Raw genomic sequence first — 26,643 nt, 5'->3', positions numbered from 1 at the left:
GAAAAAAAAAAAACATTTGCATACTCTAAAATTGTCTCCATTACCTCACATGATGTGCCAGTATAGCCAGGTGGGCATTCACAATTTTCCACTTGTACAGCTGGCAGAAGATCTATTACATTTGGAGTAGCTGTGTCCAACATTACTAAGCTTATTCTACAAACAAAAGAAGAATATGAAAAATGGACAACTGCAATAAGCAAAATAGAGATGGCTATTAAAGAGGTACCCCATCCCTAGATATCTTATTTCCTATCCAAAGGATAAGGGATAAGATGTCTGATAAGGCATAAGATGTCCTTTATGGACTCAGCCCATTTGGGCCTTAACGACGCAGACAATTTTATTTTTACATTTTAGTTTTTTCCTCCTCGCCTTCAAAAAATCATAAGTCTTTTATATTTTCATCCACAGACTAGTATAAGGGCTTGTTTTTTGCGTGACCAGTTGTCCGTTGTAATGCCATCACCCATTAAAAACAAAACCGCAATTTTGCAAATTTTGTAAGGTTTCGTTTCCACGCCGTACAATTTACGGTAAAAATAACATGTGTTTTTTATTCTTTGGGTCAATATGATTAAAATGATACCCATGATAACATACTTTTCTAATACTGTTGTGCTTAAAAAAAATCGCAAACTTTTTCACCAAATTAGTACGTTTAAAATCCCCCTATTTTGAAGACCTATAACTTTTTCATTTTTCCATATAAGCGGCGGTATAAGGGCTAATTTTTTGCTCCGTGATCTTAAATTTTTATTGATACCATATTTGCTTATATAAAACTTTTAATACATTTTTTATCAATTTTTTGGGGAATTAAAAGTTATAAAAAAGCAGCAATTTTTGACTTTTTTTTTTACGTTAACGCCGTTCACCGTCCGGTATCATTAACAATTTATTTTGATAGTATGAATATTTACGCATGCGGCGATACCAAATATGTATATTAATTTTAAAAAAAATTACACTTTTTGGGGGTGAAATATGGAAAAGGGGGACAATTTACGTTTTTATTAGGGGAGGGGGTTTTTCACATTTGTTTTACTTTTGTTTTTACTTTTTTTTTTTTTACACTTTAAAAGTCCCCACAGAGGACTATTTATAGCAATCATTCAATTGCTAATACTGTTCAGTGCTATGCATAGCACTGAACAGTGTTATCGGTTATCTTCTACTCTGGTCTGATCTCTGACCAGAGCATAAGACCCGTGGAAGGCAGTGGAGGCAGGTGAGGGGGCCTCCGTCTGCCGTTCTGGATCATTGGATCGCCGTGGCAGCGCTGCGGGCGAACCGGTTATCTATTTTAGTGACCGCAATGCTGCAGATGCCGTGATCTGTATTGATCACGGCATCTGAGGGGTTAATGGCGGACATCCGCGCGATCGCAGATGTCAGCCATTACCGGTGGGTCCCTGGCTGCTATCAGCAGCCGGGACCTGCCGCGCATGACCCGAGTATCGCTCCGATGCTCGCAGTTATGTATAGGACGTAAATGTACGTCCTGGTGCGTTAAGTACTAGCTCACCAGGACGTACATTTATGTCCTGCGTCGTTAAGGGGTTAAATACTGTGAAGAGTCAACAGTCTAAGGCTAGGTTTATTTAGGGTAGAATTAAAAGAAAATTACAGCCATAAAATCAGTATAAAAAACTGCTGTATTTCTAGTCGAATAATGTGCACTATGAAAGTTTATGAAAAAGTGCACACACTGTTTAAAAAAAATAACTAATAATTATTTATGTTTTTTATTCCTATTTTATAGCCGTATTTTTTATGTAAAAAAAAAAATTTTGATTTGTGAACCCAAGCTGGGTTCACACAGCGGAAAATTTGCCACCGTATTTTATTTTACAAGCGTATTTTTTTTCTTAATTATAAAAAACTGATGCGAAAAGTTTGCTTTATTCTAAAGTATTTACACACTGTTTAAAAACACATACACTCTTTAGGGGGAGGAGGGGGTATAGGGATGTATTTATTTTTGTGAAATGATCTAATTAATTATGTATGTCATTTATATATGAGGGAAAAAAACATACACACAAATAATGTGACATTACATTATTACCTGCTGACTGCATTCTTAGCAGTGTTGTAATTTGCTCTTATCAAAAGCCTGTTCACATTAGCAAGGACTGTCATAAGTCTGTCCCTGTCCACTGGCCTCTTTGTGTAGAAATCAACAAAATTCTCCGGAATCAGTTTGATCTCAGCCGTGTATTCCTCATACGGAGGTAATGATAAACCATCTGACTTGGTGCCTATGGTAATGTCACTTCCCTATACAAAAGTAAAATATATCATTATATGGTCATGGATTAGCTATAGACAGATCGAAACACCATTTTTCATAATCCTGAGCTCAGAACCACCTTCATTTAATTGAATTAAATGGGAAATGTCCTTCTCTACGCAAAGTTCTATGTTTTCTCATTAAACATATTTATGGACATATTTATGGACATTTATCAATGGGTTTACTATAATTGTCGCAAAATTGTCGCAACTGCGACTACGCGATTTTTCGTGCGACATTTTGACTGGAAAGCGAGAAAAGCAAGTTTTCCAAAAATGAACTACGTAGTAATAATTTTAAAATGGACTACGGGTAGTCAGGTATTTATTAACTGCGACAGTCGCAACAGGGTTCAAAATTGATTAAATTTACTCCAGCTCAAACATGGAGCAGAAAAAGCTACTACCAAAGTAAAAAAGGAAAAATTGCTTACGTGAAAGAAAATTATCAACAGGCTGAAACCAGTTGATAAATACGTCACACATAAGCAAAAAAAAAGTAAGGAAAAAATTACTAAAAAAAAGGAATAATACATAAGCAAACATTGATAAATGTCCCTCATTGTTTGTATTTATATATTGGCCTCCAAACATATTTGTTATACGGGATGAATCTACTATATGTGTCAGTGCTGTATATAATAACCAGTCACCCTCTATTTCCATGACGGAAAGCAGTGCGTATTCTTACCTGAATAACAGCGTCCACATTGGAGAACATTTCTCCATCTGAACTCTCAGCTGGAATATCATAAGACACTGTGTACCTCAGGGATCCTCCATAAGATGTTAACTGCAACCATAAAATAATTCATAGTGTATAACTAGCATAAACAATATAGTATTTCTATACAAATTTTAATAGCGTGGCCAGACAGGTATTATTATAGAACTTCACAGGAAAAGGATCACCGATGTACATATTTATTTAACTAGACATTATTAAAAATGTTACTTTTTCTGAAATGTTTTTTCCTTTTTCAGTTTTTTAGATTTTTTCACAAATTTTACTTTACACAATTACATTATGGGGGCAACCATATCACTTAAGCTACTGCTTTGCTCTGTTAGCAGCATTTCGAGATATGATCTACATCAGTGACATGGCTATAATAGTTTAGAGCTCACTTATTGAATATGGGTATTGACTACGGTTTTAGGTCCGGTCACAAAACCAGATAGAGGGCAGAAATGAGGCGACAAGAGTCACTGTTTGACTCCGGTTGGCTCATTACAGTCAATAGAGTTCGGCGCCAGTATGGCTGGGGTACGGGAGTGCATGGTTTTCCCTCCTCCAGCCGGCAGCCGTACGCTGCAAACATGGTGGGAAGGCAGCCTTAAAGAAGAACATACTTTGTTTCCAAGGTAAGAACGTGATGCCTCCCAATAATACACAGACTGTAACATCTTCCGGGCTTCTGTATTGTTGATGCTTATTTGATGGGGGCCATCGAACTGGTCCTGCTGTGGCTGAATCCTTTCTGATCCATGCAAGTCACTTACATGCCAACCCCTTATGTCAGTCATCTGCAATCGGAAAATATTACCAGAAATGATCAATATTTTTGCAGATACTGCATTAGAATGATAAAAAAAAAATAAAAAATAATACAATTATTTTATGGTAGAATACATGGGTTAGGTAGTTTTAGTAAATGCTGGAAGTATCTTGAGGAATAACAGATGAGATAAAATAGTGTTTAAGATCTATACAAAATGCGTCATATGGTGTAATGTGCGGTCATGTAATAAATCTGGACAAGTTGTTATGATATTGTCCTATTGAAGAAATATATAGCTGGTTCCTGCATGTAGAAATATAAGGCACAGTTCCAGGAATGTATACATTCTATTAATTACTGAAAGTCAAACTGTGAGCTGTCCCCACTTCTCTCTGAGAGCTCCGCTTTTTATCAAATTCTTATTATTTCATGATTTATATGTAAAGGAGAACAATGATTTATGGTAGGGTCACACATACTGCATCTGCAGCACATTTCACACTGCAGAAAATACGCTGCGGACCTGCAACAAGCAGCGCTATCTAGCCAGAGCACTGTGTGCGCAGCAAGGTTTGGAGGCTGTAACGCACATTGGTGTACATCCCTAGCATGAAATACGCTGCAGATATTGTATGCATGACCCTACCCTGACTTGATAGAGGGGGATACAGTAACTTCATCTAGTACTGAACTGAATGAGAGCTGTATAAATCTGTATACAGTAAGGTACTGTAGCCTCTATTGCAGCATTAGGACAAGCCCATCCTAACATAAGGCCCTTAGCATTCAGGTGCCCTGCCTCTACAGTACACCACTTATAAGAAGGCACATACAGTATTTAACGATAGAAAAGCTAAATAGAATTGCCACCACACATCTTTAGGTTGCCTGACATGCAACCTTCCAGTCTGCTGCATACTGACATGAAAACATTTAGCCAAAAATTTAGCTTGGACCCATACAGCTAAAACTGCATCATAGTATCAATTTCCTAAATTAGAAGAGTCATTCAGTGTTGTTCTAAAAATTACAAATTTATAAATTAATAGAACTAAATTCTAAATCGATAACACTAAATTATAAATCTCTCTAGTAATAATCTGCCAAGACAGGAAATCTATTTGAGTAATGCTTGTATACCTGAGTAGTATGCCAAAACAGTTCATCGCAGACACCGGAAACACCAAAGCAAAAGCATTCTGTACATCCTTCTGGATTCTGTTCCTGCAAGTTGTAGTAGCCAGTCTTACACCGGTCACAATTTTCACCTTCTACATGTTCCTGAAATATGACACCAGACAATCATTAATACAGAGACCACCCATCTTCCCAAATGATAACAGGGCACAAGGCAGACCTACACAAGAGGAGGCCTGAACCAGTGACAAGATGGTACATCTCACTCTCTTCATTGTATACATTATATAGCTATAAAGACTGTTTAATGTATACACCCCACCTCCACCCCAATGAGTTAACTAGTGCTCCTCGACAGTGCTAATTAACTCCTACATTGCTGGGCTGAGCTTTACTAGCCAGCACAGTTCAGCCCCGACATTTCACCTTCTACGTGTTCCTAAAATATGACACCAAACAATCATTAATACAGATACCACCCATCTTCCCAAATGATAAGAATTATATTGAGCATCTTTGTTTAAGAAACTATCTGAACAATGGTACAAATAATATACCAGAGATTTCCTAACAAATTGGGAAACAATTGAATAAGCACAATTGTAGAAAAAAGCCAGGAGTGTGCAGTTTACACTTACCTTGCATATGCACTGTTCTGCACAAGGATCCTCATTCACGCTACCTATAAGACTGCAATTGCACCGCACACAGTTTGGGTATCCCTTGTATCCAAAGTTGCAGTGGTCACATTTTGAGCCTGTGTAACCCTCTTTGCACTGACACTGTCCTGGCAGAACACCTGTAATATAATACAGATGTATTTAAGATTATTCCACTGAATCACAAAGCAGATGTAGAATTATGCCACTGAATCACAATACAAAAACTAATATAACTTATCTATAAGGCTGAATTTGCTCCATCCTCAATGTCTCCTGCACATAGCTCCCCAGTTGTTAGCAGCTGCAGTCATTATGATGCACAAGAGATTTTATACTACTATATCACTAGGGCACGAAAAATATCATTTGGTCATATGCTGAGATCTCTCGATATAGCCGGGAGCACAAGACTATGGAGATCATCTCCTGAAGTGAGCTGGATTGGGCAACAAGCCAGGTAGTGAAGCACCCAGTTGTGCTTTTCTTCCAGCTGCATGGTGGTCTCAAAAATGGCACCACTACCGATCAAAGCTTTTAACATGTCTGTGGGATGTAATTTCTTATTTTTTTTTTTAATGAAAGTAATGCTATAACTTCAAAAGGAGTAAAAGTGAAGTTCAAGAGGTTGGACCCCCACAATCTTCAGGAAAAATCCTCGACTTTCCCCTGACAATGTACTCGACAATGTACTCGACAATGTACTCGACAATGTACTCAGGCATCTTCTGCACCCCCATAGAAAAGCATGAAACATGGACTCGGGGGGTTCCCAAGGTCGGACCCCCTACAATCAGACACTTATCCCCATCCTGTAGATATTGGTTACGTTTTTAGGGGCTGGAAAACCCCTTTGATATTCAGTTTGGCTCTGCACTATTCATCATATGTGAAATGGCCTCTATAATGTAGTCCCTTGGAAATATTCAGATCTAAATACAGTTTTGTGAATATAGACAACATGTGGATATCACATGATAAATGTCTGTTATCTAAATATGTTACAGAACAGATGTTTGAAGTATAACAGACATTAAATATTGAGCAGATACAGAAATCCCATACCTGGTTTGGCATGGTTATCATCAACTACGCAAACAGGAGTAACAGACCCAAAGGGATCACATTTACAGGGATGGCATGGATCTTCTGTGTATGGGGACACCTGTTGAAAGAATGCAACATCTTAATGATAAACATATACATATTAGTACAGCACGTAAATGTGTGACAAGTTATATTGTCACCTGTCAATCTATCTTAGTTGAAAGGGGGAAAACCAGAGAGGAGCTGCCCAGTGGACACTCCTTCCAGAGTCCAGTCCAAAACTCTAGGAGAATTTATTAAGACTGGTGTTTCCAAACACACAAGTCTAAATTTGGCTGTATAATGTACACAATGAAGAAAGTAATACTTACCATTGCATCGCTGGTCCAGGCCTCTTCTTGTCTAGCCCCACTCTAGCAATGATGTCAAGGGGCAGAGCTACACAATAGGAGGTCCGAACCAGCCTCAAGATGGTGCGTATTAATCTCTTCATTGTAAACATTATACAGCTATAAAGACTGTTTAATGTATACACCCGACCCCATCCCAAGGAGTTAACTAGTGCTGCTCAGCAGTGTTAATTAACTTCCACCTTGCTGGGCTGAGCTGTACTAGCGAGCGCAGCTCAGCCCCAACATTGCTAGGTTCAGCTTGCATGAACCTGGCAATGTTTGAAAGTTTGGCGAGCTCCCTGAAGTTTGGATCGAATACTGGTTTGGGGGGCTCAGCTCACTCAACTCTAAATCATACCATCTTCCACCCAAACCCAGAGTTCCTACCAAATGACTGTCCAATTCTAAATTTGTATTTACAAGCAATTTAACAGGTTAACATAATAAGCCACCAATGTACATGCAGCGATCATACCTTGTGTGGCCTAAAGTAGCCTTCAATGCATGTCTCACAATTAATTCCAGCTGTAAACTGAGTACAATTTATACAAACTCCTCCTCCAATATATTGTTCATGAATGTTCAAGCTCATATTCCGATCAGCCACTGACTGGTCATAGTAACAATTTTCTGCTTTATTATGGCAGTTACACTCTGTAAAAAAATAGAAAACTTGTGTATTGCACCTTATGTTTTGTATAGATGACAAGCTTACTCTTACTCTTTGATCTTTAAGAAGATCAAAGTCAATGAATACAGTAGAAGAGAATTCAACTTACTCTCACATTTATTGCCAATGGAAATGGTGCCAGGTCGCCATGGATTCTGGTGGTAACCAGGGCAACACTCATTACAACTCTCTCCACAAGTGTTACGTTCACACTGACACTGGAGTTTCTGCATGAAAAAAAGGAATTAAAAATGAAGCCGCTTTTATATACTGACCCACATTCCACACACGTTGGTTGAATGAAATCTAGTTTTTGTTGGCTAATTCTACTGAAATTGAATTTACATTCTAATGTCATCAGAGGAGGAGAGGAGGAATGTAATGTGAACAGGCGAGACAAGTAATGCCAATGCATATATACATTTGGCAAATGGTAGTTCGCATGTGAGGCCAGTGTTCCATTTACTTTCTTTGAGGTTTCTGAACATTGCACTGATCTGGGGCAGTGATCGTACGACAGAGGAAAACTGTCGCTCACCAATGTCAGCAAGTCCCTTAGAAAGTGAATGAAGTGTTACATGTGTATGCACAATGGAGTTTTTCTCCATACTTGTGATCAGTGGGTGTTTTACCGGTGAAATTAGTAATCCCTAACCTGTGGATAGGGGATATCTTGTAAATTGGGAATATCCCTTTAAAGGAGTCATCCAGCCAAAAAATATTGATGACTGGTCAGCTAGAAGGAGCCTGAAGCCTCAACTTTGCACACTGTTTGTATTGGTGGTACCAGATTATTTCAGTGAAGCTACCATTTACTTCAATGGGCAACAGCAAGTTTGTGCACTTCCTTGCACTTCCTCTGACCTGTACGAGCCAGGTATTATTACTAAATTAATAAAGGTGGCATTTTGTGGTTCCTGACATTATCAGCTTGGGAAAAAATTATCAAAGAGACCATCTCTCCACAGGCAATGGTACAGTCTCGTGGGTAATATCAGAGGGTTGTAAGGGTCTACCATCTTTTGCTTCAATGGCTAGAGGCAAGGACCGAAGGGGTAGTGGAATAGCATTCTTCGCAACAAAGGCGTTATCCACAAAATAGCCAGTGACACATGCAGCTGTCAAGCAAGGGTGCTGGGTTTTGGTGGGAGCTATAGTAAAATAAGAAAAAAATACCTGCATAGATATTTGGTCAGAGGTATTTTTGTGGTAGTGGCATATTTTTAAATGTAGCATGCTCTAGGTCCAGTGTTTTTTTTAGGTGTTTTCCCAATAAAATTTGAAAACACCATAAAAATTACATAAACTACAGGTACATAAGTTTTAAACCTTAGAACAAAAATCCTCTGTGAAGGAAGCCTTAGGATCTAAAATACTAAGCATTTGAACTATAAAAAAATGTCTATTTTATGAAGATGGTGCCTTTTCAAGAATGAAGCTTTGTTTACTTAACTGATTGAGTGTACGAGGGCCTAAGAATGATCTAAATTCACAGAGCTCAATGTAGGCAACACATCCGCATAGCTCTTATCCAAGCTATTTACACAGATGAAGTTGAGTAAATACAGCCACATCTTCAGCTGCAGTTACCAAGATCTTCTTTCTTGGACAAAATTCATAAGAGGTTCTACGGAAATCTTTTAATACTTTAGGGCCCAATGAATTTGCTGGAATGCATGTTCAATGGTTAATCTTATCCTTCACATTAATAAATATATGAAATAATATCACATTTCCGACCTACAGCTTACCTTGGTAACTTCATCCCAGGGACAGCTACGAGCATGCCCATAACAAATGCACATTCCTCCAACCGAAACATCTTTAAGAGAGTAGTAGTACTGCAAGGCAAAACAGAGAATAAGTTATCATTTCAAAACTAATAAAAAAAGATAAAGCAATAAAAAGATAAATAAAAGCACTGGTACTACAACTGCAGCAAAAGTTGAAAAAATAATGAGCCATAAAAAATACTTTATGACATATTATACTTTCTTATTTTTTTAACCTTGTATTTTTAAATGCAGCTGTTTAAGCTAGACTTTTACTCCAGGCCACATAAACATATCCATAAAAAACAAATTAATCAGAAGTAAACACCATACTTACTCTTCGGGTTACTATTGGATCCACATCTTTTAAGTTCCATTGGCTGAGGGTCATAAGATCTGCATTTAAGGTTCTAATACGTTGCAGGCGAAGGCGGATATATCTTGCAGAGGTGAAATCCAACAAAGTAGGAGAAGGATCATCAGAACTTGGCCTTCCATTAATCAATGAAGTGTGGATCTATGTTGATGGAGAAAACAGCATTATGGTTGCAGTTTGCAAAGAAATTCAACTGAATTTTTTATCTAGAAACAGTGCCACTCTTTTCTATTAGCCGTGTTTGGTATTGTAGCTTGAACCTAGAAGATCTTGCTTAGGCAGCCATTGTCTTATCCAAGTGAGGTACAATATCAAACACAGCACATAGACAAGAATAGTGTAATTTCTATAAAAAAAAAATAATAAATAAAAAACTGATCCTTTAAACATTTCATACTAGTTAGATTTAATGGTAAGTTGCCAATACAACTCATAATGATGAGACAATGTGTAATGTTCCTCCACTACACAATTTAGGGTTTGTGACCAAACTTTACAGTAGCCATCAATACAGGAGCTTTGGATTATTGTTGACTGTCAGGTCATGGTCACTTTCAGGTCACAACAAGATCACATTCCCTTTTACTAGCTACGATGTAGGTAGAGTGACATTGTAATTTTTGGCTGCATGAGCTGTGTTGTGGCCAGCGTGGCCGTGTTGCATAAGGCTAAATAACCACAACATTTTAAAGATAATACTCAAGACCCAAGACATAAGATTAGTTTTTTTTTTACAAAGCTTAATCTCTTCAGTGTCATGTTTTAATCTGAACAAATACCCACAGTATAAAAGTGCAATAAAAATGAAAAGTTTGCACATAGCTTAACTAATCTTATACATCCGACTTACAAATTAAAAGTCTTTAACTCTAAAAGTCTTTTTCTGCCAATTCCTGATAAAGGAACTATTATGGGAGCATCCATGCTATTTTGCAGATGCCAAACATTCACATTTTGAAAGGCTATAAATGTATGAACACCTACACATACTCCTATGGCTATCACATTAGCTGCTGTTCTGCCTTTCCCTCAACAGGAACCTTTTAGCCCAATACAGAAATTCATAGATAACCTGTGTTCAATTATATCATAATAAATTAGGGAAATAAAGTAGTAGCAAAGCTATATGAACTTAAAGAGTTCTTGTCATCACACATAGTCCCTTTTAGCATGAAGCCACCCTGAAGCCATCATTATGTCAGAGAGATGAAGTCAAGAAGACATTTCCCATACTTTGCCCTCTGCAGGAAAAATGGAGTCAAAATGATTTCACATATCGGGGGGGAATTTATCAATTGCAAATTTTTTTTTTACAGACAGGCCAAAACAGCAAATAATTGCACAATTTTTGTGCTACCTGCAGATATTGTGCAATTATTTTCTATTTTTGGTGGTGCTCAATAAGGGGGAATGGTCAATTGGAAAGGGGTGTGCTTTCAGGAGAAGGGGCATGGCTGTCCCCGCTTCCTAGATTTATGGCAGTTTGTGCTGGGAAACCAGTGTACACTGCTGGTGAAATCTCTGCTAGAATGTTCTTTTAGCTAAGAAAAGTGGCACGAAAATGAACTGTCACATATTTTCAAAGCAGCACAAGAGACCTTTGAAAATGTGAGGAGAAAAAACAAAAGTGTGATTAATATTGGTGTAACGAAATTACAGTAGTTTTTAATATCTCCCCCTATGTGTGAAACCAGCCATGTAATGCATTGAATGCCCAAGTTCACTAGAGAAGAGCTGATCTAACTAAGAAGCTCTCTGTTTTGGTTTACAGAGGGGGACACCAAGTACCAGACCCACTCTTTAATATCCACACGCCCCTATAGGGTGCATGGACAGGGACAACATTTTCACGAGACAACATCTTTATGGAATTATATACATGACAGCTTTATACTTGGAACCACCTAAACAATAGAAATCATTGTATGAGCGCTCATCTCATGGGGCACCATATTTTCCCTTAGAAGAAATGCTCTTAGGGAAAAATATGTCTGTAACAGACATCTGAACAAGCTTACATTTTATTTTGCTAAAGATTTTTTTTGTGCTTCTCTATATACTTAGTGTAGAGGCCCTAAATGAGCCAATAAGGGGCCTTGGGCACTATATGAAGGATATATACAACAGACATAATACTTCCAAAAGCTCTTAAGAACCTGGTGAGTAACATGGTTCCTAGGCTAAGTTTCTAATGTAAAACTGCATTTTTTTTAATCGTGCAAAACTAAGGCCCCTTTCACACTGCCATTGCTCCCCGTTGAGAATGGCCGTTAAAGTCTCTTTTTTTGTCACTTTAATAGTCGTTCTCATGACGGGGAGCAACGGGTAACAACGGTCCCGGCGGCTCCCATCTACTATAATGGGGCCCGCCGGGTCCCGTTATTTTTGGACGGGAATAGCGGGAGAAAAAGACGGCTGTTGCAGTAATTTGTCTACCGCTATTCTCCCTGGCTCCCCTGAAGCCCGTCACACTGCCGTGTCATAACGGCAGTGTGAAAGTAGCCTAAGAATTAAAAACTTTATTATCACATAAAGTCTTATACAGATTTAGATGATGTAACCACAACATATCATTTATGTAGGCCGCTATTCAGAAAGTTATTTGTAAAGCATCATAAGCTATGTAACCAATTTTAGAATTTGTGGAAAAAAACTATTAACAATAACATGACAAAGATATTTAAAGCTACCTCTCCATGCTCCAGTGGCACAAGCTTTGAATAATATGACGTGCAGATCACTTCATCATCTCTCTTGTAAGTTGGTGGCCCAAGTCTTGGAGTCACATTGTAGCGAGTCAGACACTCTGTATCACTTGTTGCATAATATTGCCATGGCATAAACTCAACTCCATCTAAGGAACGCTCTAAGATCCAGTTCCCAGGCCTTGGAGAATTTGCAGCTTTGATGATTATATATGCAACTTGAAAGACCTGAAGAAGATACATTTACTTTAATAAATAAATACACACCAGACAATAAAACCAGTTGTCATACTATATGTCATTAAACATTTTGACATAATGTTACAATAACTTATTTTGTGTACAAAATGTATAATATAATAAGTATTTGATAAAACATTTCTGCAAAAAATATACATGCTGTCTTATTATTTTGTTATTATTTATTTATTTTCATAAATTTAGCTTGAAAATGGCTCCATAGGAGCAGAAACGTTGCTGTGTAGAGTCATGATTGAATAAATGCACTTTTGTTAATGGTAGTGCTGCACCACTGGAATTTCTTTATCTGGATGGACCCTGATCAGGTTTGGGGTGCTGGCACCATAATTACATATCTGACTAGTAGTATATCTGAGACTAGTGCTGCAATTTTTTTTCTTCTATTTGTGCATATATATATATATATATATCTTAAGAGTTATACATCAAGGATACTAACAATACTGTCTCCTATGCATGCAGAAGAGAGTGTTAAAGATGATGTAAATTACAAAATGATGTAACTGAAAACATGATTCATCCGATCAGACCTTCATCGGTTGCTCCATTGTCCAAGTCAAAGGGGTACTCCAGTGAAAAACATTTTTTTTTAAATCATCGGGTGCCAGAAAGTGAAACAGATTTGTAAATTACTTCTATTTGAAAATCTTAATCCTTCCAGTACTTATCAGCTGCTGTATACTACAGAGGAAGTTCTTTTCTTTTTAAATTTATTTTCCTTTTCACCACAATGCTCTCTGCTGAAACCTCTGTCTGTCTCAGGAACTATCAAGAGTAGGAGCAAATCCCCATAGCAAACCTATCCTTCTCTTCACAGTTCCTGAGACAGACAAAGGTGTCAGCAGAGAGCACTGTGGTCAGAGAAAAGAACAACTCAACATCCTCTGTAGTATACAGCAGCTGATAAGTACTAGAAGTATTCAGAATTTGAAATAGACGTAATTTACAAATCTGTTTAACTTTCTGGCACCAGTTGATTTAAAAAAAAAAAACAAGTTTTTTACCGGAGTACCCCTTTAAATTCTAGTGTCAATGGTTGAGGTAGCATGAAACCTCTGCCCAGCTATCCAGCCTCATATACAGCAATATTGTGTGATTCAATCAGACAGACTAGCTGTCATTTCCCCAATGTATCAATGCACCTTGTCAAAGTAGCTCGTATCCATACACTTCTTTATTTTAAATGGTTCGAAAACATCAGCTTCAAGAACTGACTGTCCACTTGCTTCTTTATATATCCCACTTCTTGACAGATGTCCTTGTAACAATTTTATACACTTCAAAAGCAGAAAACCAAGCCAGCTTTGCTGTAGTCATTGTTGACAACAGTTCATATTGACGGGGGAGAGAGATGAAATAGAAGTGGCAGTGTGCTCTGCTACTTAAAGCATTATTCTCATTAAAAGCAACTTATCATATGTCAATTAGACATGTTAAAAGTTGTTGATCGCATTGGGTCTCACTCCTGGTATTAGTCAGGGTAGTGGGCAGCATTGCACTCTGTTTTCCGGCTGGCTGAGAGACCATCCATTTTCATACATAGAAGTCTATGCAGAGAAATGGACTGATCTCCCGGCTGGCCGAGAATTGAAGCACAATCCTGCCTGCCTCCCTAGCTAATAACCCACAATCACAGCAGGTCTCAGGAGTGAGACCCACTGCGATCAACAACTTTTGACATGTCTAAGTTGACATATCAATAGTTGTTATTAATGGCAGTAACGCTTTAAAGGGGTACTCCTCTGCTCAGCGTTTGAAACAAACTGTTCTGAATGCTGTAGCCAGTGCCGGGAGCTTGTGACGTCATAGCCCCATCATGACATCGCACCCCCCCCTCAATGCAAGCCTATGGTAGGGAGGTGTGACACATGTCATGCCCCTCCCATAGACTTGCATGGAGGGGGCAGGGCGTTGCACCATGAGGGGGCGGGGCAATACGTCATGAGCTCCCGGCTCCAGCATTCAGAACAGTTTGTTCCAAATGCTGAGCAGCGGAGTACCCGTTTAAGTATAAAACAATGTAGTAAATCCGAATATAAACCAATATAACCAACATTATTCACCAATGTTAAGTTGATTACAGCAGGATATGTTGGTTTTCTTTTATTTGCACTAGCATTCCAAAAAATGAACCTGAAACGGGCATGGCTTGCAACTGGAAACAAATAAAGAACCTGACGAATGGGCAGTCTGATAAACATGTCCACCAAAACAATTGTAAAATATATGATGTTTGTGCATGACTGCTCAAGAAAAAAAAAATTTTTTCAAATTGACTGGCCTATTTGATATGGTCTGTCATAAATTAATGGCTTCTAGATCTCGGTGACTGCTGGATAATTATCGTGACTAACTGACACAAGCCACAGCTCCTGAGGTACTATATATAATATTATTATAGCTGTTCTCATGTAGTTTATACATTGGGGCACTTGGAATTTATTTTAATTCACAGTTACAGATTTTACACTTGATCAGCAATTCTTTGAGGTTCATTAAGTTTGGAGTAGAAAACTATAAACTGTGCATAGGTGACATTGTTGTATGGGTACTTTGGAAACTAAGCAAATTGTTTTGAGAACCCATTGATACTTAATTTTCTAGATCCAGATGCTGACCTCAATCTCTGTCCGGTTGGCTAAACAAAAAAGCAGTTTTCATTACGTGGTTTTATTTAATGGCTGCAGAGTTATTAGCGTAGACAAAGCTAAAGCTGATACAGCTAACTGTAAATCCACTCTCTAAGAGGTTTAATGCGGTACAAATAGCATACTATTATACTGGCTAATGTAACACATGGAGCATGATTTCTGCATACAGTACATATTCATATTTTGCACTCTTTTAGCTAACAAAGCACTCTCCTTCATGCTATCTCCTTAAATTAATGTATATCTCAAGATTAAAAGTGAAAACCTATTCACAGGTTGGGTGACAAGTAGTTGATCAATGGAGGTGCAACCTCTCTGACCCTGCACTAATCACAAGAACAGAGGTCCCCTGTCCTCTGGGTGAATGGAGGGCTGAACTTATCAATGTTTGTCTCACAGAGATTAAACGGATCGTAGGCCATCATGAACGATACTGATCCATTCACATTGGGTACAACTGAACTCAGTTCTCATAATTGGTGGTGGTCCAAGCAGAAGGGTCCCATTCATCAACTGGTTATCACCTGTCCTGTGAATAACTTTTAATATAAGGATAACCTATTAAAGGGGTACTCCGCCCCTAGACATCTTATTCCCTATCCAAAGGATAGGGGATAAGATGTCTGATCGCGGGGTCCCGCTGCTGGGAACCCCAGCAATCTCTCCAGCAGCACCCCTGTCATCTGGTGCACGGAGCGAAGTTCGCTCCGTGCTCCAGATAACAGGGGTGCTGCAGGAGAGATCGCCCACACATCTTCCTGTGTAAATAGGGGATGTGTGACTACAAATGACGTAAGTGAACAACCACACAAACAATCCAATGATTGGACATGGAGTCCTGGCTGCAAACTGATTGTAACTCAAAAATAGATCAGCAAGATAAACTACAGTAGCACTAGTAAGATAGATAGTACATAGAGACGAATAGAGAAGTGTCTTGGATCAGATGGTAGCATTATGGTCACCACCATTAAATATATATATATTACGCATAGGCTTTTTAAGTTTACATAAAACAGAAATTCATAGGCTTAGTCCAGATGTTTGAGCATGTTATTCCCTTTATTATTAGAAAAGTATCCAATAGCCTGTATCTGTGAGGTGTACTGTCTTTGAAGTCTATTGGGACCATCTGTACCCTGATAAAGCAGCTGCACTCTTTTGATGTTCATTAGTCCCATCTGTAGATATGATGAGGCACTTGAACGGATTTTGAAGTCCACTAATACCAGCTGTACCAATGATCAGGTATAGCATTCCTATTCTACTACAATGTATGAATCAGTTATATGTTCACGTGCAGAGGCGGCTCTAGACTTTGTGAGGCCCTAGCTGAAACTTGAACACTAGGCCCTCGCTGACGAGATGTTACGACGTAGTGTGGGTTGGCATCACCAGGGCCAAGGGACAGTATTGTGCAAAATACTGGGCAGCTATCACTGGGCAGGTATCACTGGTGCCAAGTCACAGAGCGGGTCACTACAGCGGCTCAGACTTATGGTTTTGCATTGTTGTGAAACCCTTTTTGCACTCAGTAAAAAAAGCTCTCTAGTGGACTTTTGCACCTTCAGCAAAAAAAATAAAAAAATAGGGGAAAATCTCAGAATCTATAAAATCTAAATATACCTCCTATACTAATCACAGACGACTGAGATGTCAGCCTGGTGCCAGGAAGTGTAACAGGAGTACTCACCACTGTGTGTTCAGCCTGCAGGGTGATGTGGGGTGCAGAATGGAAGCAGCAGAAACAGGACCTAAAGGGACCTCATAGTGACAGACAGGGGCGCTCCTTAATGCTCTGCTGCCCTGTATGTCTTTTCCTCTCTGACAGTTCCCTGAAGAACCTTCCCCTCTCCTGCCACTCTTCATCTGCAAGCCCTATAAATATCCAGTCATCCACTTCCCAGAGATTACCCATTACCACCTCTGTATGGACCCCTCCTCCTCATCCTCCTTTAATAGGTGCCATTCCTGCATCCACATATAGACTCTTCAGTCCTCCAATATAAATGCTTTCCTTCTCTCCTCCTTTTCTGTCCCCCATAGACCCCTCCACACCTCCTGCTCCCCCTTAAAGACCAATCTTCTCCTGTCCCGGTCTAAATACCCCTCCTCTTCTTCTGTACCCACTTATATGGAGTCCTCTTCCTCTCCTCCTGTACCTCCTTATGTAGAGCCCTATTCTTCTCCTGGACCCCCTTATATAGAGTATTATTCTTCTCCTTTACCCTCTTATATAGAGCCCTCTTCTCTTCCTATACCCTCTTTCTTAATCCCTCTTTTCTTCCCGTACCCCCTCATATATGTCACGATTCGGCTTCCAGGTAGTGGATCCTCTGTGTCAGCGAGGGATTGGCGTGGACCGTGCTAGTGGACCGGTTCTAAGAGGCTACTGGTTTTCACCAGAGCCCGCCGCAAAGCGGGATGGTCTTGCTGCGGCAGTAGCAACCAGGTCGTATCCACTAGCAACGGCTCTACCTCGCTGACTGCTGAGAAGGCGTGGGACAGAAGGACTAGGCAGAGGCAAGGTCAGACGTAGCAGAAGGTCGGGGGCAGGCGGCAAGGTTCGTAGTCAGGAAGGGTAGCAGAAGTTCAGGTACACAGGCTTTGGACAACACTAAACGCTTTCACTGGCACAAGGCAACAAGATCCGGCAAGGGAGTGCAAGGGAGGAGACTAGATATAGCCAGGGAACAGGTGGGAACCAATTAAGCTAATTGGGCCAGGCACCAATCATTGGTGCACTGGCCCTTTAAGTCTCAGAGAGCTGGCGCGCGCGCGCCCTAGAGAGCGGAGCCGCGCGCGCCAGCACATGACAGCAGGGGACCGGGACGGGTAAGTGACCTGGGATGCGATTCGCGAGCGGGCGCGTCCCGCTGTGCGAATCGCATCCCCAACGGCCAAGACAGTGCAGCGCTCCCGGTCAGCGGGACTGACCGGGGCGCTGCAGGGAGAAAGACGCCGTGAGTGCTCCGGGGAGGAGCGGGGACCCGGAGCGCTAGGCGTAACAGTACCCCCCCCCTTAGGTCTCCCCTTCTCTTTGTCCGGTAACTGCCTCCCCTGGGATGAGGACACCTGGAAAGAATGGAGGGTTTCCTCAACGGCAGGCAGTACAGCAGGAGTGGGAATGGGGAGGGAGGGCAGAGGGCGAGGCCTGGCACGGAGCAGTGTGACACCAGGACGGGGACCATGGGGAGGCACAGAGGCTTGCCTGACGGGACTGGGAGGGGGGGAGAGGCACTTCCTGTGGCAGGCAGAGTCCCAATTCCTGATCTCCCCGGTGGTCCAATCAATGGTGGGGGAATGAAGCCGGAGCCAAGGCAGACCGAGGAGGACCTCAGAGGTACAGTTGGGGAGAATGAAGAACTCAATCCTCTCAAGGTGGGGTCCAATAGACATGAGGAGGGGCTCTGTGCGGTAACGCACGGTGCAGTCCAATCTGGCTCCGTTGACCGCGGAAATGTAGAGCGGCTTGACGAGACGGGTCACCGGGATGCTGAATTTATTAACAAACGACTCCAAAATAAAATTTCCAGAGGCACCGGAGTCCAAGCAGGCCACGGCTGAGAGGGAGGAGTTGGCTGAAGAAGAAATCCGCACGGGTACCGTGAGACGTGGATGAGCAGACTTGGAACCAAGAGACGCCACACCCACGTGAGCTGGGTGCGTGCGTGCGTTTCCCAGGCGTGGAGGACGGATAGGGCAATCCACCAAGAAATGCTCGGTACTGGCACAGTAAAGACAGAGATTTTCTTCCCTACGGCGATTCCTCTCTTCCTGGGTCAGGCGAGACTTATCCACTTGCATGGCCTCCTCGGCGGGAGGCCCAGGCGTAGATTGCAACGGATACTGTGGGAGAGGTGCCCAGAAATCTAAGTCTTTTTCCTGGCGGAGCTCTTGGTGTCGCTCAGAAAAACGCATGTCAATGCGGGTAGCTAGATGGATGAGTTCTTGCAGATTGGCAGGAATCTCTCGTGCGGCCAGCACATCCTTGATGCGACTGGATAGGCCTTTTTTAAAGGTCGCGCAGAGAGCCTCGTTATTCCAGGATAATTCTGAAGCAAGAGTACGGAATTGTACGGCATACTCGCCAACGGAAGAATTACCCTGGACCAGGTTCAACAGGGCAGTCTCGGCAGAAGAAGCTCGGGCTGGCTCCTCGAAGACACTCCGGAGTTCAGTGAAGAAGGCCTGGACTGTGGCTGTGGCAGGATCATTGCGGTCCCAGAGCGGTGTGGCCCAAGACAAGGCCTTTCCTGAGAGGAGGCTTACTACGAACGCCACCTTAGACCGTTCTGAAGGAAACAAGTCCGACATCATCTCCATATGCAGGGAACACTGAGACAAAAATCCACGGCAGAGTCTGGAGTCCCCATCAAATTTGTCTGGCAGGGACAAGCGGAGGCTAGGAGCGGCCACTCGCTGCGGAGGAGGTGCAGGAGCTGGCGGAGGAGATGGTTGCTGCTGTAGCAGAGGCAGAAGTTGCTGTAACGTGGCGGTCAACTGCGACAGCTGCTGTCCTTGTTGGGCAATCTGCTGCGATTGCTGAGCGACCACCGTGGTAAGGTCAGCGAGACTTGGCAGCGGCACCTCAGCGGGATCCATGGCCGGATCTACTGTCACGATTCGGCTTCCAGGTAGTGGATCCTCTGTGTCAGCGAGGGATTGGCGTGGACCGTGCTAGTGGACCGGTTCTAAGAGGCTACTGGTTTTCACCAGAGCCCGCCGCAAAGCGGGATGGTCTTGCTGCGGCAGTAGCAACCAGGTCGTATCCACTAGCAACGGCTCTACCTCGCTGACTGCTGAGAAGGCGTGGGACAGAAGGACTAGGCAGAGGCAAGGTCAGACGTAGCAGAAGGTCGGGGGCAGGCGGCAAGGTTCGTAGTCAGGAAGGGTAGCAGAAGTTCAGGTACACAGGCTTTGGACAACACTAAACGCTTTCACTGGCACAAGGCAACAAGATCCGGCAAGGGAGTGCAAGGGAGGAGACTAGATATAGCCAGGGAACAGGTGGGAACCAATTAAGCTAATTGGGCCAGGCACCAATCATTGGTGCACTGGCCCTTTAAGTCTCAGAGAGCTGGCGCGCGCGCGCCCTAGAGAGCGGAGCCGCGCGCGCCAGCACATGACAGCAGGGGACCGGGACGGGTAAGTGACCTGGGATGCGATTCGCGAGCGGGCGCGTCCCGCTGTGCGAATCGCATCCCCAACGGCCAAGACAGTGCAGCGCTCCCGGTCAGCGGGACTGACCGGGGCGCTGCAGGGAGAAAGACGCCGTGAGCGCTCCGGGGAGGAGCGGGGACCCGGAGCGCTAGGCGTAACAATATACAGCCCTTTTCATCTCCTTCTGTACCCCCTTAGATAGAGTCCTTTTTCCTCTCCTCTTGTACCCATTTATATACAGCTCTCTTCCTCACCTCCTGTCCCCCCTTATATAAAGCCCTCTTCCTGTCCTCCTGTAACTCTCTATATAGAACAATCTTCTCATCTTGCCCCCCTAAAATTCTTGTCCTCCTCTACCCTTTTATAAACACATCCTGCCCACCCTTACAGACTTCTACTTTCCCCCTTAGTAGTGGCCCTGCTCTCTTTAATAGTCCTATCCTATGTCCTATTTTCCCTTATTTCTGTTTTCCTGCTGTGATTGGCCTGTCACCTGCTGTCCATGCTCTCTGGTTCAGCAGTGCTCAGTCTCTTTCCGGGCCTGAGTCTGCTCTGACGCAGAACTTCTAGTTCAGGCCATGCTTGATGTGATGACATCATCACGATCGGCCTGCATGGTAAGAAATGCGGAGCATTAACTCTCATTTTACTTTCTTAGGGGGGTGACTTAGGCGGCCGTGAGGCCTCTGCTAATGCAAGGCCTTAGGCAGCTGCATAACTCGCCTAATGGTAGAGCCGCCTCTGTTTACATGAAGTCTGTTAATATTTATGTAGGGAACTGTAAGTCCTCTAATAAATTAGTCTTAGTAGTTCTCACCACAGATAGGAGCAGAGAACGAACAGGACGGACATTCCCTTTAAGATTACGGTACTTCTTATAGAATATTTATGTAGTTGTGATAACGTCTTGGACAGTGGTATATTAGTGAAAGTAAAGAAAAGGAGCTATTTCTTGCATGAGTGTACCTTTAAGGCAGTAGTGATGCCCTCTGCCTAATGCAATGTGTTCTGCCGCTCAGTAATAATGTGTATTCATCCTGACTGTCCAGGACTTGCAGATCTCAATTGAGAATACAGAGCAAAGAGAATAAAAGCCCAGAAAGTAACCGTGGACACGGCACAAACAGTCATGTGACCGAGGAGATGAGAGTCTGAAGGAATGTTTGTGAAAGCACATAATGGGAGACTGGGCTGCCTGTAGTAAAAATGTCTCATTTCAATGTAATGGATGAGCCATGTACTTGCTAATTTTCTCAGAACAAAGCATTGAAATCCTCCGCGTTTCAACCTCTTAGTCTAATGTCATAAGCATTTCGAAATGAGTCATGCTTGAGCTGAGAAGTATAGGCATTCTTTATACCGAAAACATAAAACACTTAAGTTGCTTATGTCCGCAGTAAACCAAATCCTGTGAAATGTGTTTGTACAAGAAAATGCTGAATTGTCCTATATCCTACGGTGAAAGTGTAAGGAACCGCTAAGAAGTCTACAAGGCAAATTTCATTTCCCATATAGAATACTATGTATAGGCTGCTATAGGATGCAAACAAATATTCACTTTTTACATTTTCTGATAAATCTGTAGAAGAAGAATAAATAATGGACAGAAGACAAGTGATAAAAAAAAATATAATAAAATTAACAAAAAAGGATGATAAAAGACCTTGGAACCTATATTTAGCAATTATTTAGAAAAAGTATGTTAGCTGTGTGATATGTAAGGGGTCTGGATGCTTTTCTGAAAAGTAATAATATTACAATATTACAGGTTATGGATAGTAAATTTATAGGGACAGAACTTTGATACAGGGTTTTATTCCGATGCCATATTTGAAGTTGGGAAGTATTTTTTCCTGCTGGTATGGGGCAATTGGCATCAGCCTCATAAGAGTTTTTTGTATTTCTCTGGATCAACACAGTAGGGATATAGGTTAAATCGGATTAATTCTTGCCTTTTATCAGCCTTATGAACTATGTAACTATCTATGTTGGATGCCACATGGAAGTTCAGGGTTCCCTGCACTAGATGTACTGTACCTAAAGAATACAAAGTAATTCTGCTAAGAGTAAACCACTTTAAAGGGGTACTCTGATTGAAAAAATGTTTTGCCCAATCAACTGGTGCCAGAAAGTTACTTCTATTTAAAAAAATCTTAATCCTTCCAGTACTTATCAGCTGCTGTATACTACAGAGGAAGTTGTATAGTTCTTTTCAGATTGACCACAGTGCTCTCTGCTGACACCTCCATCCATGTTAGGAATTGTCCAGAGCAGGAGAGGTTTGCTATGTAGATTTGCTTGTACTCTGGACAGTTCCTGATACGGACAGAGGTGACAATAGAGAGCACTGTGGTCAGACTGGAAATAACTACACAACTTCCTCCAGCTGACAATTACTGGAAGGATAAAGATTTTTAAATTGAAATAATTTACAAATCTGTTTAACTTTCTGGCACCAGTTGATTTAAAAAAAATATTTCCACTGGAGTACCCTTTTAAAGCATGTACAACCACAGTATTCCATGCCTCAAAAAACATTCACATTTTCTTAAACTCTTGAAGGCCTGAATGGATGATGCATGACTTCTACCCTTTGGGTAATACACATGTTAATAAACTCACAGTGGGGTTCCCCCTACAGAAAATCCTCTGCAAGTTTTTTTACCATTCACTTCAATGGGTCGGTGGAAAATCTGTAATAGTAGCCAATTTGCAGATTGCCGGCGGACCCATTGAAATAAATGGTTTTAACATTTGCAGCGGATCTCAGGCAGCGGAAAACCCACTGTGAGTTATCAACGTGTGAACAAACCATAAGTGTTTGTCTGGAATACTCCTTTGAAAGGGAAACTGACAGACGAATTAACCCAACTAACCTGAATGGATACACAGGTGGTTAGAGTGAGTGATTCTGAGTAAAATAATTGTATTCCTTACCCCAATATGTTCAGACATTCCCGAGATACAACGCAATCTTGCAATTTAAAAATTAACTCTTAACTGCACTGGAGGCAGATTTGGAGACTATTTGCACCTCTGACGCCATCTTTTGGGTCCCGTTCATTCGGCACCACTCATCATCTCACCAGGAGAGAAATAACGATGAGTGAGAGGACCCAAATGGGACCCAAAGGACGGCCTCTGAAATGCAGATAGTCTTCAAACCCACTTCCAGTGCAGTTAAGAGCTAATTTGCATATTGCAAGATTGTGCTACAGTATATCACATAAGTGAGTACACCGCTCACATTTTTGTCAATGTTTTTTTTTCCATGTGACAACACTGAAGATATGACACTCTGCTACAATGTAAAGTAGTGAGTGCGCAGCCTGTATAACAGTGTTTAATGTTGTGTCCTCTCAAAATAACTCAACACACAGACATTAATGTACCTTGACAACAAAAGTGAGTACACCACTTAGTGGAAATGTTCAAATTGGGCCCAAAGTGTAAATATGTGGTGTGACCCCATTACTTTCCAGCACTGCCATCAGCCTCTTGGGCATGGAGTTCACCAGAGCTTCACAGGTTCCCATTGGACTCCTTTTCCACCCATCCATCCTGTGGGCAGTTCGGGCCTTTACTTGGGGGCACCTCACTATTTCTTCTGATGGCTAAACACACTAGTTCATTGGAACCAATGTTAGTCAATGCATTCTCAGTGTCTCCATGTTGTGGTAGTTACTGTCTCATACTGATTCTTATGAAGACTCCCAGCAATTTTAATGTCTGGATGTCAGGTTCTCTCAAAACATGGGAACTAAGCTATAGCTATGTTAAAAAGGAAGGTAACTCATGTTCCATTGGGATCCTCCACTGTAGATTCAGTTAAAACTACTGAACAATGGGGGGAACAATACACCATGGGGGGAATTTATGAATCATTTTACCCCAGTTTTTTTTGGCAATTTTTTTTACCACTTTTCTTGGATGCAGTGATTTTTGTTTCACAGTTTTGCCACTTTTCTTTTAAAAGGTTTTTACAAAGAAAACCATAACAAGTTGTGATTTCAGTTGATATCATGCAGCAGTCAAGAGTTTATGATGTGAAACTTTTTAGTTTGCCACATCTTTTTGGTGCAAATGATCTAACTGAGGTGCAAATCTACACCAGCCCTGATTTGGCTTTCAAAACTGGAAAGGGACAGCATTATCAAAAAGTCAAAAGGAAGCACCATACAAAGTGGAGTACTAAAGAAAGAATTGTGATCAGCGCCATATTTATCACAGACCCTGCACCATGTCATAAATTTGGTGCAGGTACACAGTTTCCACCACACAAATTAATGGGGTAAAAGAAGTGCACCACTCTTGGTGAATTCCCCCTATGTCCAGCAAAATGTACTGGATGTACAGTATGTTTCTGCATATACAGGAGGTTACTTAAAAATCATCTGCAAATTATAATAGTATTACTATATAGAGAAACAAGTACAGAAGCTTTTATCCAGTATATAATTTCAGAACCTCATTTATCCGAAGACATGAGCCATAACATGAAAAAAACTGAAAGGTGAAGTGAATAACATTGAGTATCCTCTGACAATTGACCCTATTAGGGGGTGGGGTCTATTAGGTAACAAGTCAGTTCTTGAAACTGATACGTGGGAAGCAGTATAATGGACAAGGGGTACTCTGCTGCTCAAACTGTTCCGAATGCTGGAGTCGGCAGCTCGTGACATAAAAGCTCCGCCCCCTCATGATGTCACTCCCCGCCCACTCAATGCAAGTCTATAGGAGGGGGCGTGACAGCCTATAGACTTGCATTGAGGGGGTGGCGTGTGACATCATGATGGGCGGGGCTATGATTTCACGAGCCTCCCGGTGCCGACTCCAGCATTTGGAACAGTTTACTCCAAATGCTGAGCAGCGGAGTACCCCTTTAAGAATATACACATCTTTGGCAGAGCCCAACTTGTCACAGCTAGGCAACACGGTAAGAGCATCAATGAAAGTCTTGTGGCGTGTTCCCACTATAAATATTAGAACCTACCAAAAGTGGACCAAGGAAGGGCAACTAGTAGGTGAACTGGCTACAGAGTCATGGGCACTCAAGGCTGATTGATGGGCACCAAGAACCAAGGAAGAGGAGCGGTACAGTAAGTATAGCTTGCTTATTATTTTTACTACACCATGAGAGATTGAGCATTTTTCCCCCAAGGTAAGGGCTCTACCACAGGACAAATTGAGGGGTCTTGTTTAGAGATGCATTAGATAAGGTGGCATGTGGGGGTCCTACACAATATTAGGCAGGTGGCTACAGTATTATGGTTGATCAGTGTACAAAACCTGTGTATCATTAATTTTAAAAGCATATGGATTTCTCCCTCTACAAATGGTGCAAACAGTAGTTACCAAGTGTAGGAGGCCACTTTTCAAGGTTAAACTTCTTTACTGCAGGTCAAAGACAATATTTGTGTTAGTAAAATAGTCCCTTTGGGATTAAAATGTAAATTTGTAGAGGTCAGTCAAATATTAACTAACTTTAAATTAGCAGCAGTAATTGATGCATGCGTGGATGAATAATTCACTACACTATTACTGCACTCGATAAATAATGAAAAACATGGTTAACATTTAAAAAAAAAAAAACGATAGTATGTAACTGTGCCATAAATTATTTATAGGAAACAGTGCATTGGATTTTGTATATGATTTGTCCTGAGACAATTGTGTTTAACATATATTACAGTATCCATAAGAGGGTTAACCTAGATATTGCACACAAAGCACAAAGTGTATGTTTAATTTCAAACATCATTAGATATTAATCTAAATAAAAAGTTATTTTATAAATACATTGTAACTGAAACTAACTATTGTAATGAAGACTGTCAGCAAGCTTGTCCTCAGACTCATACCTAATGGTTAAAGGGAACCAATCATGAGATTTTACTATATATAACGGGTGGCAATGCCTTATATATGGTAAAAACTTCTTCCTCACCATCTCAGGGGGATGTTCCTGCTCAAAGAAATGGTGAGGATATGAAGTTAGTAAGTCTCCCCT

At 41.3% G+C, this 26,643-nt stretch overlaps 1 protein-coding gene across 1 annotated transcript in view; it reads right to left on the bottom strand.

Annotated features, from left to right (window-relative positions):
* The window catches only part of LAMA1 (laminin subunit alpha 1), a 197,171-nt gene that overhangs the window by 113,999 nt on the left and 56,529 nt on the right, over nt 1-26,643 (bottom strand). Inside the window, exons 4-15 of the mRNA XM_056521606.1 lie at nt 12,544-12,786; nt 9,815-9,994; nt 9,457-9,546; nt 7,815-7,932; nt 7,511-7,689; nt 6,662-6,761; nt 5,576-5,736; nt 4,941-5,081; nt 3,652-3,825; nt 2,990-3,091; nt 2,072-2,283; nt 45-156 (exon numbers count right to left, since the gene is read on the bottom strand). Coding sequence (XP_056377581.1) covers nt 45-156; nt 2,072-2,283; nt 2,990-3,091; nt 3,652-3,825; nt 4,941-5,081; nt 5,576-5,736; nt 6,662-6,761; nt 7,511-7,689; nt 7,815-7,932; nt 9,457-9,546; nt 9,815-9,994; nt 12,544-12,786 — 1,812 coding nt within the window. The remainder of the gene's footprint in view (nt 1-44; nt 157-2,071; nt 2,284-2,989; nt 3,092-3,651; nt 3,826-4,940; nt 5,082-5,575; nt 5,737-6,661; nt 6,762-7,510; nt 7,690-7,814; nt 7,933-9,456; nt 9,547-9,814; nt 9,995-12,543; nt 12,787-26,643) is intronic.

The sequence above is a fragment of the Hyla sarda genome, chromosome 5 (assembly GCF_029499605.1).
Source record: "Hyla sarda isolate aHylSar1 chromosome 5, aHylSar1.hap1, whole genome shotgun sequence".
Taxonomy (NCBI): domain Eukaryota; kingdom Metazoa; phylum Chordata; class Amphibia; order Anura; family Hylidae; genus Hyla; species Hyla sarda.
Note: the sequence above shows the minus strand (reverse complement) of the source record. Positions and strands in the feature narration are given on the sequence as shown.